The sequence below is a fragment of the Mytilus edulis genome, chromosome 8 (genome assembly GCF_963676685.1).
Source record: "Mytilus edulis chromosome 8, xbMytEdul2.2, whole genome shotgun sequence".
In the NCBI taxonomy this organism is placed as follows: domain Eukaryota; kingdom Metazoa; phylum Mollusca; class Bivalvia; order Mytilida; family Mytilidae; genus Mytilus; species Mytilus edulis.
In genome coordinates, this window is record NC_092351.1 from 26,073,588 (window position 1) to 26,091,568 (window position 17,981).

The 17,981-nt window shown below is 32.4% G+C and overlaps 2 protein-coding genes across 4 annotated transcripts in view; both read left to right on the forward strand.

Annotated features, from left to right (window-relative positions):
- Positions 1-17,981, forward strand: part of LOC139485209 (fibrillin-3-like) — a 68,399-nt gene that overhangs the window by 8,156 nt on the left and 42,262 nt on the right. The window lies entirely within an intron of this gene.
- Positions 325-15,052, forward strand: LOC139485211 (zinc finger protein 271-like). 3 transcript variants are annotated; one of them, XM_071269488.1, is made up of 2 exons: positions 325-1,093; positions 11,676-15,052. In XM_071269488.1, exon 2 carries the CDS (start codon positions 11,702-11,704, stop codon positions 14,420-14,422), a length of 2,721 nt encoding a protein of 906 aa, XP_071125589.1. In that variant the 5' UTR covers positions 325-1,093; positions 11,676-11,701; the 3' UTR covers positions 14,423-15,052. The 3 variants fall into 3 exon arrangements, with proteins under 3 accessions (XP_071125589.1, XP_071125591.1, XP_071125590.1); XM_071269490.1 differs by lacking the exon at positions 325-1,093 and adding an exon at positions 6,468-6,684; XM_071269489.1 differs by lacking the exon at positions 325-1,093 and adding an exon at positions 7,771-7,976.

A 17,981-nucleotide genomic window follows, 5' to 3' on the forward strand; every position in this document is an offset into this window, starting at 1 on the left:
ACTTTAACGACACATTCTCTTATTGTCAAATTAAATCTGTCATAGAAAACATCCACCGTGTGACACCATTAATATATGAATGCGTCGTTATTTTCAAATTTGCTAAATGGGGAAGGGGGGGGGGGGGGGGGTCAAATTTGATGATTTCAAGTTTTATTGATAACACGCGGTACTCAACCCTGAGGTACTCAATATATGTGTTATATCTATTTATAGTGAAAATCCCACAATAAAAAAATATGACGAAATCGAAATGAAGATAAAGTAGTTCAGTATACATGCACATATATATACGTAAATGTATACAAATATTCAAGTGCAATCATAATAAATTGTTTTCGTTCGTCACCTGATCTGCATTGTGCCCCCATCGACCATACACACGTGCAAATGTTCAAGTTAATGTTTAAAAAAAGAAGATTGTCCAGCTTTCAGTAAAAAAAAATCAGATTTTCAATTTATATGTTTATTTCAGTTTGAATATGAAAAAAAACCCCAAAAAAACATATTTATATCCTAGTGTAAATTGGCTGCACGAAAATTAAAAAAAAAATCATATTTTTGATGTGATTAAGACCGGTATTAAGTTTTAATATAACATTGCCCTTTTTCTTGGATTGATGCTTGGATTACTGTCAACTCATTAACGACAATTTTAGGAAGGTAACGTTAGAAAAGTGCTCCGGACGCACCCAATTTTATAAAGTATTATTTTCAAAATTATTTTTTTAATTAAAAAGGTAATTGACCACTTCAGATTAAATTTTGGAAAGGGAATAACAAAGATCAGTTAGTACACAACATATAATATGTAGCTCCATTACCATTCCAAAAGATTACTCATTTAATCTACACAAAACTAAGAAGGATTATATAGGCGGTAATCATTATAATGTTCCGGCTCGGTATCTTCCGCCAAGTTCCGCATGAAGTCCATAAAAAGACATTCATCCGGGCTGGGAAAAGTTTCACAGCTGGTCGGCTGCACACGCGATCTCCACTTATTCCAAGGCAACGTTTCATGCCAAATTCTTTGGAAACTACACGAAGTAGGATTTGGATATTTGGATGAAAAAGTTAATTTTCTGTTCAGGTGAGTTTTTAAATTTAGTTATTGTAGTTAATTAACTTATAAACAAAACTTATGTGTGTACACACATTCATTTGTTACAAGCATTCCAGTCGGATCAAATAACCAAAAACTTATCCGAAGAGAGGAACAATTGGGTTTCTCATCATGAAGCATACTTTCGATATTACATTCAGATTTAAATATTTTTAATTATACACATGTACTCAGGTTTCCTATGCCTTAATGTAAATATTATTTGAAATTATATAATTCCTTGGAACATTTTTTTTTATATTTGTAAATTTATGTCACGTATTCAGATTCGAATTCAGTCATAACAAAAAGTGTTAGGTTTGAATACATTTAATTTTTATTTTATTTATTTAAATACGAAATCCTTTTACAGTTATATATATATATAAATGCACTCATCATTAGATTTGGAAATAATAATATCAATGTTTTATTTGTCGAGGTTAAATCACCAGACTGACCCATAAGTCATTTTCCCATTTTGTATATTATTATTATTATTTTTTTTTTTATAAAATACGAATATAGAAATTGATTAATTTAGTTATAAATCATCACATGAAATATATTTAATGAAAAATACATTTTAAACCCAGACACATAACGCATATGCGTTTCTTATTGATATCCTTTGTGTACCTTCGGAGAATTCTTTCTTTGGATCTGGAAATAGAAACAAGTCACGTGACCCTTGTATCTTGCAAAGTTTCTTCGTGCCTCATTAGCATCCTCTGATATACAGGGAACACAAACTACAAACCACTTCACCTGGGCTATCAAGTTACATACAGGACTTGATGGAATCTGGATGGAAAACATGCCAAGTTTTTTTCTGATTATAGCTGAAAGTTTTCTTATTTTTTGTGTAAAGTGGAAACTACGGAATAGATTAACCTACTTTTTTGCTTACTCGTGTACAGATACCATGATTGAGAACGAGTAGCTGTTTTTGAAGGATCAACAAATGTGATTCATTTTTTCAATCAGATTAAACGTATGCTTATCTGTTCAAAAGTGCTAGTTCGAACTACTGTAATTAATTTTCCCAGATCTGAACTTTATAGTGTATGGTCCTAGATCCGTTTGAAGCAACTTCAAAAAACAACAATAACCCCAAGGATCGCCAAAATCTATTATCCATTAATTACTTTAAACAATTGTAGTACAATAGAAGAAAAAAACACACTTTTATCAAATGGTATTTGAATGGAGAAAAAAAGATCACTATAAATAAATCTATTATATATCCATCGCTTTAAAAAAAAAATAGACTTTTCTCGAATAATAAGTGAAAATACAAAATAAGCTACAATCACATTTTACTTAAAGTTAGTACGGACGTGATGGTACATTGACTCCTAATGGTAATGTTATATAATGATGTATCTCGGGTATGGTTTTAATACAAAACGTGCTGCAACCCCGAAAAAGAACTTCATCTTGCATTGTCTAACCTACAGCATTGTAAGATTAATATAATTCTTATATTCCAATTATTTATAGAATTAACAAAAGGGCGAATAGATGAATAAAAATCGAAACAAAAATTAACTTCAATAACAGTAACCCAACAATACAAACAGCCAAATGACGTCTTCTATATTTATTTCCAATAAAATAACTTATCTTTGGTTCGATTTTTACGTATTCTCCTCGTCTGCTTATTGATATATACTCAATGACGAAAGAAACGTACCACCTCCATTAATTGCATATAACTTTTTATGAAAAATTATGATCAAAATGCGTCCAAATTTTCAATTTTCTATTGTTACCACGAAAACTTATATATTTTTATTAGTAAACTCTGCACTCAATTCAAGGTTATGTATTTGTAGCAAATACCAGAACTTATTACAAAATGTATTACACTACTTATTTGTATTGTTAAAAATAAAGAGAACAAATTACCTTTACATATAAAAAAAAAGAAGATGTGGTATGATTGCCAATGAGACAACTATCCACAAAAGACCAAAAAGACAAAGACATTGAATGAATGAATGAATGAATGAATACTTTATTTGCAAGAAGCATATACATGCTATGGCAAACGAAAATATATACAATATATGACAAACAAAAGACAGCAGAGAACAGTAGTTACAGAGTATACAATAATATTATGACAATATATGCGATCTAATTTTCCAAGCTGCATTTAAATAGTTACATAGTTTTACTGTCAGAGATTTAGAATGAGCTTGTAATAAATTATCTAACTTGTGCCGATTTGGCCAAGAACAGTAGAATAAAGGTAAAAATTCTATACGCACAGATCTATACGCTGGACATGATAAAACAAAATGATACTCGTCCTCTAAAACATTCATATTACAACACATACAAATTCTGTTTTCTCTTTGAGTATTTAGATAACGACCAACTTCAACATTTAATTTAAGTGTGCCGCTACGTATATACGTAGTTTTGTTAATATAGATACATTACAATGAAAATCTAAGTATTTTTCAAAACCAAATTCTAGTTTATATCGTTTATAAATACAAAGTTTATTACATTCTTCTAAAGCTGTATTCCAGCTTTGTAAAAATTGATCTTTAATACGTGTTTTTATACAATCAAATGATAATTTACTAGTATCTTGTGAAATCCATACATCATAAAATCCAAGGTTACATAACATTTTTTTTACGTTAGACGCCCAATTAATTTTACCATTATTTGCATCTTTGTACAAAAGTTTATAAACTTCATATACAATATGAGGTTTATTAGTTACAATATGAATCCAATATTTCAGGATTTTATATTTTCTCAAAATATGCAATGGCAGGTGCCCAAGTTCACCATATAAAAAATTTGTAGGGACTTTTTTACCAAGTTTCAAAATAAATCTACAAAATCTATTATATATAAGCTCTATATCACCAGCACGATGAAAACCCCATATTTCAGACCCATAACTTAAAACGGATCCAACCATACTATCGAATAGGAAAATTTGTTGTTCAGTAGTCACATATATTTGTTTCAATGAATTTATTAGTGAAGATAAAGCTCTTGATCCTTGTTGAGATAAACGCTTTTGAGTTTGTAAAAATTTTCCATTATAGTGGAGCAATACATTAACAATTATAGGTCACCGTACGGCCTTCAACAATGAGCAAAGCCCATACCGCATAGTCAGCTATAAAAGGCCCCGATAAGACAGTGTAAAACAATTCAAACGAGAAAACTAACGGCCTTATTTATGTAAAAAAATGTATTTATATAAGAATAAAAAATGGTATGGAAGTAGAGATCTATACATTAACAATGAGTTAGTATCTACTTTTAGGAAATTACATTAAAAATCATGAATTTCAAACAACGAATCAATTTGTCTAAATATTGGGGTGTCAAGAATAATACTTCAAATATTTGTGTGGCATTCAACATATTTTTGACAGAAAATTCCTATATAAGACAATTTAAGATAATAAAAGATCATAAACCATATCTTCTATCTCAATAGTGCTCGTTTTTTAATTACATTCAACGACTTATCTATTCAATTGGACTGTAGTGGTCTGAAACGTGTGAGAAAGGCGATTGACTATCTAGGCCCCCCCCCCCCCCCCCCCCCAAAGATCCATCGAAATTGGATACAAAACTTTAAATACTGATGAAACGTATGATACAGCACAGGACACTTGTTTTATCAGAACGTTGAGACAACTTTGAGAAGACTTAATTTGTTGTTGATAGAAAATCAACCCAGCATCTGACTACCTATAATAATCATTGACAAATATAGTCGTTTGAAATGATGAAAGGGTCAAAGACCTTACAGTAATATGCCTTTTTTCCCTTTTTATATATCCACATTAATATTCTGTTTGGTCAATTACATCCATGTTCTAAAAAAATGATAAGAGTTATCTTTCTTATATAGTTTTTTTTTTTAGATCTCTATTAGCATTTGAATTTTTCAAATGAAAGATTTTGTAATTTGCAGATTTTGTTACTAAGCATATTTTTAATTGATTTATGACAAATTATAGTGATGTAATGTACATTGCTACTCTTATAGCTAACGAAACAAAGTAGAAAAGTTATCTTGTAACCTGCACACTTATGTTATAACAGCTAATACATTAATTCTAAGTTAGGGATTTAACACGCCTTATTTCTTTTACCGCAATATATAAACACAGGTTAAAAAAATAAAATATTCATCCTAAGTGACCCCAATTGTTCGTATTTATAAACTATACACTAAAATACTAGTTGAATCGTATTCACATAAGGAATCCGGAAATATTTCAATGTGGTTTTCCCGACGTTTTAAATATCCAAAACATATATGTAATAATGAAAATGGGTGTCATTCAATCTTTGTATATTTTATAGAGGTGTATGACATGTTCTTGTCTAAGAGAAAGGTACATACGGATCTGGTGATGGTCAATATGCATTAACTTGGCAATTTCTTAAAAAGTCCAACCGTGCGAGGGCCAGTCGTTGTTTACATGGTCATCTATTTTTTGTAGGCATATAATAGATAACTGACTCATTGGTAACAATAGCACACCTTCTCATATTACTTTGTTCAAATAAACTGATATTTTGCAAACAAGTATTCGCTGTAAAATAGAAATGGTGTGATTTTTTGGGGCGAAGGTCATCATGGTCATTATCATTTATAATATACATACTAGTATATACATGAATTAACAGGGGGTGGGGGGGATTTTGTGCCCAATTAAAAACAATTATGTGGTCTGCATTTTGTTATTGTTCGATCCCAGATAAATACATAATAAAATAAAGGAGTTTTGTTTTCCCTAGTTAAACTTTTCTGTATCCAACCCTGCACACTTATTTACACAGGCAAAATTTTCTCACATGAATTTCACATGAATCTCACATGAAATTCACATGAAAAATTTCACGTGAGATTCACCTCAATCGAGCTTATACATGAAACTCACGTGAAAATGTTCATGTGAATTTCACGTGAATTGAGATTCACATGAATTTGATGTGAAATTTTTCACATGAATTTCACGTGAAATTTACAACAACAAAAAATGATATTTTTCATGAATTTAATTAAATTTGAAAATTAAAAAGTTATTTGAAATACTCTTTTTAGAAAATTCATGTGAATTTCACACGAAATTTTTTTACGTGATTTTCATGTGAAATTCACATGAGTTTCACATGAGATTCACGTGAAACTCACAAAAACTGATTTCACATGAGTTTCACGTATAAGCTCGTTTGAGGTGAAATTGATGTGAATTTCACGTGAGATTCACATGAATTTAAATTCACGTGAAATTGATGTGAGTGAAATTAGCCTGTGTAGGTTAAAACGAAATAGTTTCCCTCAGTTTTGGACCATACTACGAACAATGTTTAATTAATGGGCAGACTTTACACGAGTGGATGTTTATCCGTGTCATTAATACTTCGACGTTATCCAAAGTGCATATACAAGATGTTTCAATGCTTCCGAAACAGGAAATATTTTGAATTGATCCGGTTTGGTTCCTCCCCTATTTAATATATTTAAAGTACGTCATCCGCACATAATTTAATTGCATGGATATCTGCACAATACGATTAAGGTAAATACTTTTTTTTAATTCTTTACTTGTTTATACGAATTGGCCTCAACAATTCACTTTCTCTATACAATGAAAGCTTTAGAATGGCTACGTTTTCAAACATTCATCAACTATTATTCATGTATTGCATTAAAACAAATAGTTATATAACCAATTGTAATGATAGGAAAATGGATAAGTTGATTGTGTGATTGATGCACGAAGTTTTAACGCCATATATCGGGCGAAGAACAAGGGACAAAGTCTGACACAGTATTGCAAACGCATTTGCTCAATTCGTCTATGCCTTACAAGGTAGATAGAACGCTTGAAAGCAAATTTGATCCTTGCTTGACTCTGTTGAATTTATTCATTACCTTTCTCTTAATGTAAGCTTGCATGTGTTTAATATCTGTCTACTTTTTGTTTATGAGTATAAACTTAAAACCTTTTTTTTTTAAATTGAATAAAATGAAGGGAAAAGTAAGAAGAACTCTACCCGAAACACCACAGTGCCTTTATAAAATTAATTTGGTCTTCAAATATGCTTTCATCAGTTGATAGTGATTGGGTGATACAAACAACATGTGCGTCTATATAAATGACATATAGCGGAGATGCTGTCTATATGACAGCAACCCAAACGACACAATCAATCAAAAGACATCTATTGTTCAACAAAAAATTGATGTGTTTACACTATGGCAATATATAAATTATCACAAGTCTTAAAGAATCATAAATAGATGTTATAAAAACCACAAAAGGTCTGCCATCAACTATGTACTTTACAAATATAAAAAAAACCATCAAAGATATGACATAAAACTACCACTGACATTTAAAATTCTAGTTTTCTTTCTGGTTTAATTTATAATATGAATATTTTAATGTCATTGTGAAACTATATGATAAACAAAAGTAGTGAAATATTTAGGTATTAAATAAAATGACTTCTCTCGGAGTTTCATTCCTTTGATTTTTGATGTGAAAACAGCCGACGATTGTTCAGTGAGTGGCCGTTATGTGAGTGGCCGTTGTGTGAGTGGCAGATGAGGAAAGAAATAGTTCTACGTTTGCACACTGAATTAAACAAGAAGTAAATATAAATAAACACGATGTAATCATTTGTGTGAAGACGTACTTTCCGAATTTTAACCATATAAGTTCCTCCTACACTTTGTATATATTTACTGCGGAATGTTATCCAAACCGGCTTGTTTCTCAATTCCTTCTTTATTTTGATCAATATAACCAAAAAATGCAATTTCAACACTTGCACTGGACAATGTGATTATATATACTATCTTAAGGTAGGTACCGTTCCAAACTAGGATATAGTACCCTACACTGACTGATTAGAATAAAACTATTAAAAATCTTAATGGTTCTTTTTTTTTAATAATTTAGATAGAGATATATTTCCTTGTAGTTAATACTTTATGGTTATTAAACAATGTTATATAAATACTTATTTTTTCTCTAGTGTAATTGTACATGCCCCCATACAAATAGAATGATCAATCAATTAATTAATTGATTGATTGATTGATTGATTGATTGATTTATTGGTTGATTGTTGTCTAGGTTAAAGGCTACATTTTAAATTTAAGAAACACACATCATATCTTAGTGCCCCTTGATAGAATGCCATGAGTTACTATTTTATTATTAACTTAGTCATATTTACTTTTCAATATACACGGAATTTAGACTTTAAACGCCGAAAACGAAATGGCCACCAAGGAATTTAATTTGCAGAATCCATAATGTTTACACGCATATGAACAGACTAATATTTTGTAGCATTTTCTAATTTTCTTTTCCTTATATATATGTATTTGATGCAGTTAGTTCTATATATTGTCAAAGACAAATTTATAACAACTAATGGTCCATTTACTATAGTGATGGTCTGGAGCACCTGCGACCACTTCCGGGATAGCGCGTAGCTCAGTCTTTATAGTTTTCACTGTTGTGCTTTGTGTGCTGACTTTTTGACTTTTCGTCGTTTTTTTTCCAATGATATTGTGTCAGTTCGGTTTCAATATATATGTTTGAATATTCCTTCGGTATCTTTCGCCTCTATCGTATAAGTATATTCGATGTTTTTTAAAACATTGAAGCATGGCACAACAGAAATTTTATAATGTACATTTTAGTGTCACCACAATAATATCAATAAAATAATATACGCGGAACTTGACTTTTGAAATAGACTTTGAGATCACTGATGCTATTTCCTATTCTAATAAAGGAATATAATATTGTATTCATTGTTTCACATCACAAACTAAGAGGGGTGGGGTAGTGGGCGGCTAGACCTTTAAGCCATCCGGGACCGAATAATTTCAGAGAACTTTAAATAGTCCTTTAATTTATAGAAAAAAAGGAAGCAGATGTCTTTAAAAAAAATTTCAAACGCTTATTATTAAGCGCTTAATTTAAAATAGCACATGTTTTTATTCTGATGAGTGTTGGTGGTGCCAAAAATATATTTACTGGATTGAAAATTAAAAAGAATGCACGTTTTACCTAGAATACTCATTAATCAACTTGGTTAAAATAATAGAAATAGGAAGATATGGTATGAGTACCAATGATAACTCTCCATCCAAATCACAATTTATAAAAGTAAACCATTTTTAAATAAGTTTATATACAATCATGCACGGACTACGTGTAAATGTAAATCTATTTCCATTTTTATTTTTGGATTATGGAAATACAATATTTGGCATTAAACCAAGGAGCCTGTGTTTCACATGTTGTCGTTGTAATTTGCCACCTGCCATATTTAAATTAGATTGAATAAGGCATAGGTTTTCTCGTTTGAATAGTTGATGTTCCACTTTTTAGCTCACCTGTCCCGAAGGGACAAGTGAGCTTATGCCATCACTTGGCGTCCGTCGTCGTCCGTCGTCGTCCGTCGTCTGTCGTCCGTCGTCCGTCGTCTGTCGTCGTCTGTCGTCGTAAACTATTTCAAGAATCTTCTCCTCTGAAACTACTGGGCCAAATACTTTCAAACTTTAACTGAATGTTCCTTAGGGTATCTAATTTATAAATTGTATCCGAAGTTGTGATCTATCAACAAACATGGTCGCCATTGCTAAAAATAGAACATAGGGGTCAAATGCAGTTTTTGGCTTATAACTCAAAAACCAAAGCATTTAGAGCAAATCTGACAGGGGTAATATTGTTTATCAGGTCAAGATCTATCTGCCCTGAAATTTTCAGATGAATCAGACAACCTGTTGTTGGGTTGCTGCCCCTGAATTGGTAATTTTAAGGAAATTTTGCTGTTTTTGGTTATTATCTTGAATATTATTATAGATAAAGATAAACTGTAAACAGGAATAATGTTCAGCAAAGTAAGATTTACAAATAAGTCAACATGACGGAAATGGTCAGTTGACCCCTTTAGGAGTTATTGCCCTTTATAGTCAATTTTTAACCATTTTTCGTAAATCTTAGTAATCTTTTACAAAAATCTTCTCCTCTGAAACTACTGGGCCAAATACTTCAAAACTTTAACTGAATGATCCTTAGGGTATCTAGTTTGTAAATTGTATCCGAAGTTATGATCTATCAACAAACATGGTCGCCATTGCTAAAAATAGAACATAGGGGTCAAATGGAGTTTTTGGCTTATAACTCAAAAACCAAAGCATTTAGAGCAAGTCTGACAGGGGTAATATTGTTTATCAGGTCAAGATCTATCTGCCCTGAAATTTTCAGATGAATCAGACAACCTGTTGTTGGGATACTGCCCCTGAATTGGTAATTTTAAAGAAATTTTGCTGTTTTTGGTTATTATCTTGAATATTATTATAGATAGAGATAAACTGTAACAGCAATAATGTTCAGCAAAGTAAGATTTACAAATAAGTCAACATGACGGAAATGGTCAGTTGACCCCTTTAGGAGTTATTGCCCTTTATAGTCAATTTTTAACCATTTTTCGTAAATCTTAGTAATCTGTTACAAAAATCTTCTCCTCTGAAACTACTGGGCCAAATACTTCCAAACTTTAACTGAATGTTCCTTAGGGTATCTAGTTTGTAAATTGTATCCGAAGTTATGATCTATCAACAAACATGGTCGCCATTGCTAAAAATAGAACATAGGGGTCAAATGCAGTTTTTGGCTTATAACTCAAAAACCAAAGCATTTAGAGCAAATCTGACGTGGGTAATATTGTTTATCAGGTCAAGATCTATCTGCCCTGAAATTTTCAGATAAATCAGACAACCTGTTGTTGGGTTGCTGCCCCTGAATTGATAATGTTAAGGAAATTTTGCTGTTTTTGTTTATTATCTTGAATATAATTATAGATAGAACTAAACTGTAAACAGCAATAATGTTCAGCAAAGTAAGATCTTCAATTAAGTCAAATTGACCAAAATTGTCAATTGACCACTTAAGGAGTTATTGCCCTTTAAAGACTTTTTTCACAATTTGTTCATCATGTTGACTTACTTTAAAAAATCTTCTCCTTTGAAACTGCTGTATCAATTTCAGCCAAACTTAGTCTAAATGAGTTTCAGAGTATCTAGTATAAATTTTATATTTTATTTCCTTGTATGTCAAGAAACATAGCTCCTATGGCTAAAATAGAACATAGGAGAAAATGATTATTTTTTTTTTGGCTTTTGAAGAAAATAGGACGATCCAAAAAACATTTAAATAAATTGAAAAGCCAAAATAATCATTGATGAGAGATTTAACCAAAAGAATTAAGGTGAGCGATTCAGGCTCTTGAGAGCCTCTTGTTGTTATTCCGAGACGTTTGTTTTACTGCTTATGCCTTGCAGTGACCATTTGTTCCTTTCATCAATGACCATTGGTCTTTGGTAGACATTTTTCTCATTTGTAATCATAGCATAATTCCATCATGTTTTTTTTAAAACTACCATTTGAATATATGTTCTTACCGGAATATGATAACAAAAAACATAAGTACTGAGTCTTTATAAATACATGATACTAACTCGTTTCATATTGTATTTCAGGTTGATGTCATGCTAAGAACAGTAAAATGTTAAACAACGAGAGAGATCTAGTTACAAGACTATTAAAGCAAAATATTGTCACGTTGTGTAAGGAGACCGTTTCATACGACACGCAACTAGAAATAGACGGCATTATTTGTATCTCAACCGGTAATGAATCCCAGCAAATAGTAGTCAAGGTACATAACTTCTTCCAAAAACTTGGAAATAAATCACCAACTCCACGGAAACATACCGAGCAATCAAAACAATCACCGAATGATCATGTTTGGAAGACAAACACGGAAGCAAAGAGGTACCCAATAGGTCAATTCAATGTTCAAAAAGATCAAAATGAAATTTGGCAAAAGCAGCTTCAAAAATACAAAAATGATATAAAACTACAAAATGAAACGAATGGTGGGATTGTAGACAATAATAACGATGCGACTTCTAATGGATATGACGAGAACCACGTGGAACACAACAGCCAAACCGTCTCGCCACAAATTCCAAAGACAATAACTAGTCTGGAGCAGGACGAAACCAGTTTTCAAGGAGAAAACGACAAAGGAATTTCAAATGAATCCTCAAGTGGAAGCGATACAATGGATTATGAAGATAATGCAATGAATGATGATGTTGTTAATGGAGCTAACGATAATCTCAGTAATCCACATATAATATCGTTTCACGAAAATGGAGACGTGATTTCGGAAATGCCAGGACAAAGTCCGGTTAAAATGTCACCAACTGACGTACAAACTAGCTTTATCGACATGAAATCACCAAGGAAACATTCTTCGCGCGACGAAAACTCGATGATTGAATGTAAATTGGGTAAAAACTGCAATACTGACGAAGATTTGTCAAAGGTGCCGATACGACAAGTTCGAGATATACAGTGCAAACGCTGTGGTACTATACTGTCAGACGGACAATCGTTTGAGCAGCATAACACGGATGTCCATAGCGTGTATACCTGTAGGGTTTGTTTTAATACTTTCACCTGTAGAAATAATATGAAGCGCCACATGCGACTCCACACTGGATTTCGACCATATACTTGCAAGCTATGCTCCGAAAGTTTCACGCGTAAAGACGATATAAAACGTCATCTTATACGCCATAGCTTTGATAAACCGTTCCGCTGTAATGTCTGTAGGAAGGGATATATGGATCGGAAAACCGTGAAGAATCATATACGTAAAGAACACCACTCTAAAATAATTCACATTTGTCAGACATGCGGGGAAGCATTTGATAACTCTGTCAAATTTCAAGATCACAAAAAGAATCACCCAGAACTTAAAATGTTTCAGTGTTCATTATGCAAATTTACTGGGTCAAACTTATTGACCTATAATAAACATCAGTTAATACACGAGATAAAGAAGGATTATTGCTGTGAACCATGTGACCTTAAATTTGGAGACCCTTTCCGATACACAACACATTTAAGAAAACACCGGTCTGATCCTAACTTTATCAGCTATCGATGTTGTTTTTGTAATTTAAAGCTTTCAAGTTATGATCTTTTCATGCGACACGAACATAGTCATGACCAATCAAAACAGTTCACGTGCTTTGTTTGTATGAAACAGTTTCAAAACGATGCCTCACTGAAGGAACACAAACGAAGCCATCCTACATACAATTGTGGAAATGAGACACCTCCACCAAGCTTGCTACCGAATGTTATTGCGTCCCGTTTGATGGCTCAACAACCTATTTTCCCATCTTTTATGAGTTCATACTCCTCAGCAGGTATATTACCTGAAGCACTTGATCAACCAATAGACGCAACAGTTGCAGCTTCAACATTAGAACTGGTCAAAACCGAATTTCCAAAGCCGGAAACAAAAAATGACATTGAATCAATGGAACAGTCATTTCAACCCACACAAAGTACCGAGAACAACGACTATTGGTGTGCAGAATGCCAACATGGATTTGCAACCGAAGAACACTTGACGGAGCATATAGTCCTTGCTCATGAAGGAAGTGTTTTGGATAACGATGCTGAATTAAGGAATACAACCGACTATTCTTCCAAAACAGACAAGCAAAACGAATTTGCAAAAATACCGAAATCTGAATTGTTCGAGATGTCTGATAACGACGAATCCTGCGACGAATTAGAAAATCTGGAAATACACGAGAATATATCTAGATCTGGTTCACCGAGCGCCATAAGATATACTCCAGTTCCAATATTTAGTAACTCAAGACTTAGCAAAAGATCAAAAGCCCGCGAAGAATCGAAAGCAGAAGGTGACTGTAATATTCAACCTGAGTCAATCGACTTTAAAGACGAAAGGTCAAGCGACGGTGCTGGTGTCCCATTACTCGACACAGGAGACAACTCGTCAAGTCCAAAAACGGATGAATACTATGAAAACATTAAAGGGGACAAGAACTTTCACGCACAAACTCATTTTTCATGCAGTATTTGCTTTCTGAGTTTTTCTGACTTTGAGCCATATGATCTGCACAGCAGTATGGTACATCGGAAGTACATATGCCATTTTTGTGGGAAAGATTTTACGTCACGCCCAAATCGCGATCGACACGTGAGGTACCACACAGGAGAAAAACCGTTCAAGTGTGACGTCTGTCATCAGAGTTTTGTTCGAGGGGACGATCTACGCTACCACAGAACATCAAAGCACCCAGATGTGAAGCCATACACATGTACTATTTGTGGTTTGTCCTTTCCTTGGACGAAAGATTTAGAGAGACATGCAAAAACCCATGGAATAAGTTGATGTGCTATTTATCAAAAGTATGATATTTTGAAAATAGATTTAGTGGGCATTGGACATGTTGGGTGACCCTTGTTCTATGTACATTGAAAACACATTTATTATATTATGCATGATCAGAAATAATCGTTTGACCGATAGTGTTGGCATATTACGTCCCATATGTTTAATTTATAGTTTGGCTAAAACAAAATATAATTCGTAAACCAGATAAAATATACCATGAATGTATTCATAAAGGCTTCATCAGTATTATTTTCACAATTTTTTTTTGTGCGATGGAAAAATATATTTATATCAAATGTGGTGTACAATGTGTACAAAAATGTTTTAGTTAAAAAAAAAAAAAAGATATAAAAAAACCCAATTTTTGTTGCATAATAACGCTTAGATAAAAAAAAACCTTGACTGTATTTTTTTTCTGTTGTACTATACTGTAGTGCTTTAATGCTAGTATGAGTAATGTTTATTTTCACTACACCTGTTTGTAAGAATAGCAGTGTTTCCAAACTAAATTTAAATTTAATGCTAGTCGATGAACAATTCATATTTAAACGTGTTTTGAACTTTGCTTCAATTGCTTTTATTGTTATATTGTTATGTATAATGCTTGTAATAAATGTACAGGTTCGATTATTTGTTTCAGCGTTATATTAGTATGATCTTTTGGAGTTGTTGAGCTTCATTTGTCATATTCTATTTTATTTGAAAAGTACTTTTTGTCACACTTAATACGCTCTTTCTGTATTTCAAATATTAAGCCAAAACATGTCATCTGGACTAATATGGAACTAAAGATGGACATATAATTAAACCTTTTATCCTTAAAATGAAATTCGGAATATGTCATACTATTAGGATATCTGCTCTCGAAAACACATTTAAAAGAAACAAATATGTTGTTAAGGTAGAATCTAGTTTTCAAAATCATTTCATTATACAATTTCATAGTTTTGTAATGTATTTTATTTGACGAGACAGGTTTTGGGTTTACCCTTAACTATGTTTAATGTACAAGTCTAGCTGTTCAGTGGTGTAAGTGGTCTTTTTCAGTTGATATTTCTTTTTAAAATATTATTAATATTATTATAATTATTATGCCAGAGTTGTAGGACATTGGAACTACGGCATTAGACAGTATTTGAATGAATGAATATCTGACCGTATTTAGTCAGACCATATGGACGTTTGACATTGTTGTTTCTTTTGTGTACGAACCTCCTTTAATCGCTAAAGAAAATTAATCCTTTTATGTTTTTTATCACGATTTATATGATTTTGTAGCTTAAAATCGTTCGATGTGTGTTTTGCCTCGATTCGCTTGGCAGTATATTATCAGTTTTGTGGAATTAAGCCGTCTTTCAAAAATCCTGAAATCGCCCCTAGTGGTTGATGCGTATTGTCCAAAATATTCAAGAATTATTATTTGTACTTTTCCTCAAGGAATGCACTAATTTTATGACCTATCCGATACTATATCAGCGTCTGAACATAAACGAAGTACCAAATTGCCTGAGATTACGGCACAATTCAAATAAGATCAGTAACTTGAGAAAAAAAAATGTTGATATTTACTTGTGGATGTTAATCGTGATCAAGGAAATACATTTTCACCATTCTAAACGTGATAAAAGATTTGAATCATGCGTCACCGAAAGATAAGGTTCTCGGATTACTTATGTATCACTGAATGGAATGAATGTATACATGGTATACTAGATGTATCAAGAAGTAACATTCTATCCATACATATATATACATATCAAAGTCACGTAAACGAACAAAATATGAATATGTATTTACAGAAAATAAAGAGCCGTGTGTTCAACACGATGACTAGGAGAAGATCACTGTTTAATGTTCATAAAAATATTTGAATTATTTTAAATATTACCCGTCAATAGAGGGATGCTGCTCACAAGGAAGCTATTAAAACAAGGTTTCCATATGGTGATGTTGAAATCATCCCTTCGTAAATTTTACGGACGTCGTCACGAGTTGGTGACCGTTATGGAATATCTTATGTTGTAACTGCAATCCGTTCCCTTTTCACGAATGTGACCTACCGTTTAGACCCTTAACCGGGTTTGTTATAACATGATCAACACGGCTGGGGTAGGATTTGCTTACCCTTTTGGAGCACATGAGATCACCCCAGGTTTTGGTGGGTTTCGTGTTGCTTATTCTTTAGTTTTCTATGTTGTGTTTGTTTGTTTGTTTTTTCTTTTCTAGCCATGATATTGTCATATTTTTTATTTATCTATGAGTTAGAATGTTCTCTGGTATCTTTCGTCCTTCTTTTATTACATTTAAAAAAACTTTTTTTATAAACTAAATTAATATCGTTGATACAATATGGAATTGTGGTAACTATGATCACCAATGAGACACAACCGTTTCACAATAAAAAAAAAGGGGGGGGGATGAGAACATTAACAGCTACTGCTCTTTATCAAGAATACAGACACGTATAATAATGTTACTTTACCATGACAATTAAAATCTTAAAAGATACTTTCATCTGTTAATTTAAATTCAAAACATTAACTCAAACCGGTAGAAGACGACAACCACTTGACAGCATTCATTTGAACAATGTTTGTCAAATCATTCATATTTTTTTTTTATCTTTTAACAAATGAAACCGATGCTAGATCCTTTCAAAAAGGCAAACGTAAATTAGACATATATATAGCAGAACGCAGACTTTTTTATAATGCTGCTTTCTTTGAAATTCGTCATGATAAGGTTGTTACGCATACTTTTAGCCTTTGTTTATCATTATAAAATAAAAAGATCCAGTATTTAACCGATGAAATAATTATTTATTATCAATTCCCTTTGTAAATATTTTCACCAGCTGGCAGCAAGACACATAAACACAGAGTGTAAGTTTTAAATGACAATAATGAAATTTGGAATGACCACGAAAATATTCAGACCTGATTAATACCATAAGAAACCTTATACATTAGTTTGTTTTACTAGTATTTATACATCATTTGCATGTTTCAATTCACCTTTAATCTAACAAAAGAGAGGCGGAAAATATAAAATTAACATTCAAACTTATAAGTCGAATAGTTAACAAAGGTACCAGGATTATAATTTAGTACGCCAGACGCGCGTTTCGTCTATATCAGACTCATCAGTGACGCTCATATCAAAATATTTATCAAGCCAAACAAGAACAAAATAGACTGAGTAAGACTAAGGCTTAAAAGAAAAAGACCATCAGACAAAGAACAGTACACAAAACACTACATAGAAATCTGAACAACTCGAAACCTTGGGGTGATTGCAGGTGCTCCGGAAGGGTACTCCAATCATACTTTTGATAATTTAAATACAAAACCGTGAACAGTCTAATTGGTTAAGTCACAATCGTTGAAAAGGGGATTGGATTGTGGATACGACAACTGGAACATACATCCGTTGTCATCTGTGAAATCAATATTCAACAAAGGTCAACAAACTCGTGATGGTGTCCATAAAATGTACGATTGGATGGTTTCAAATTCACCACATTGAACTCCTTAGCTTTCTTGTAAGCGGCATCCTC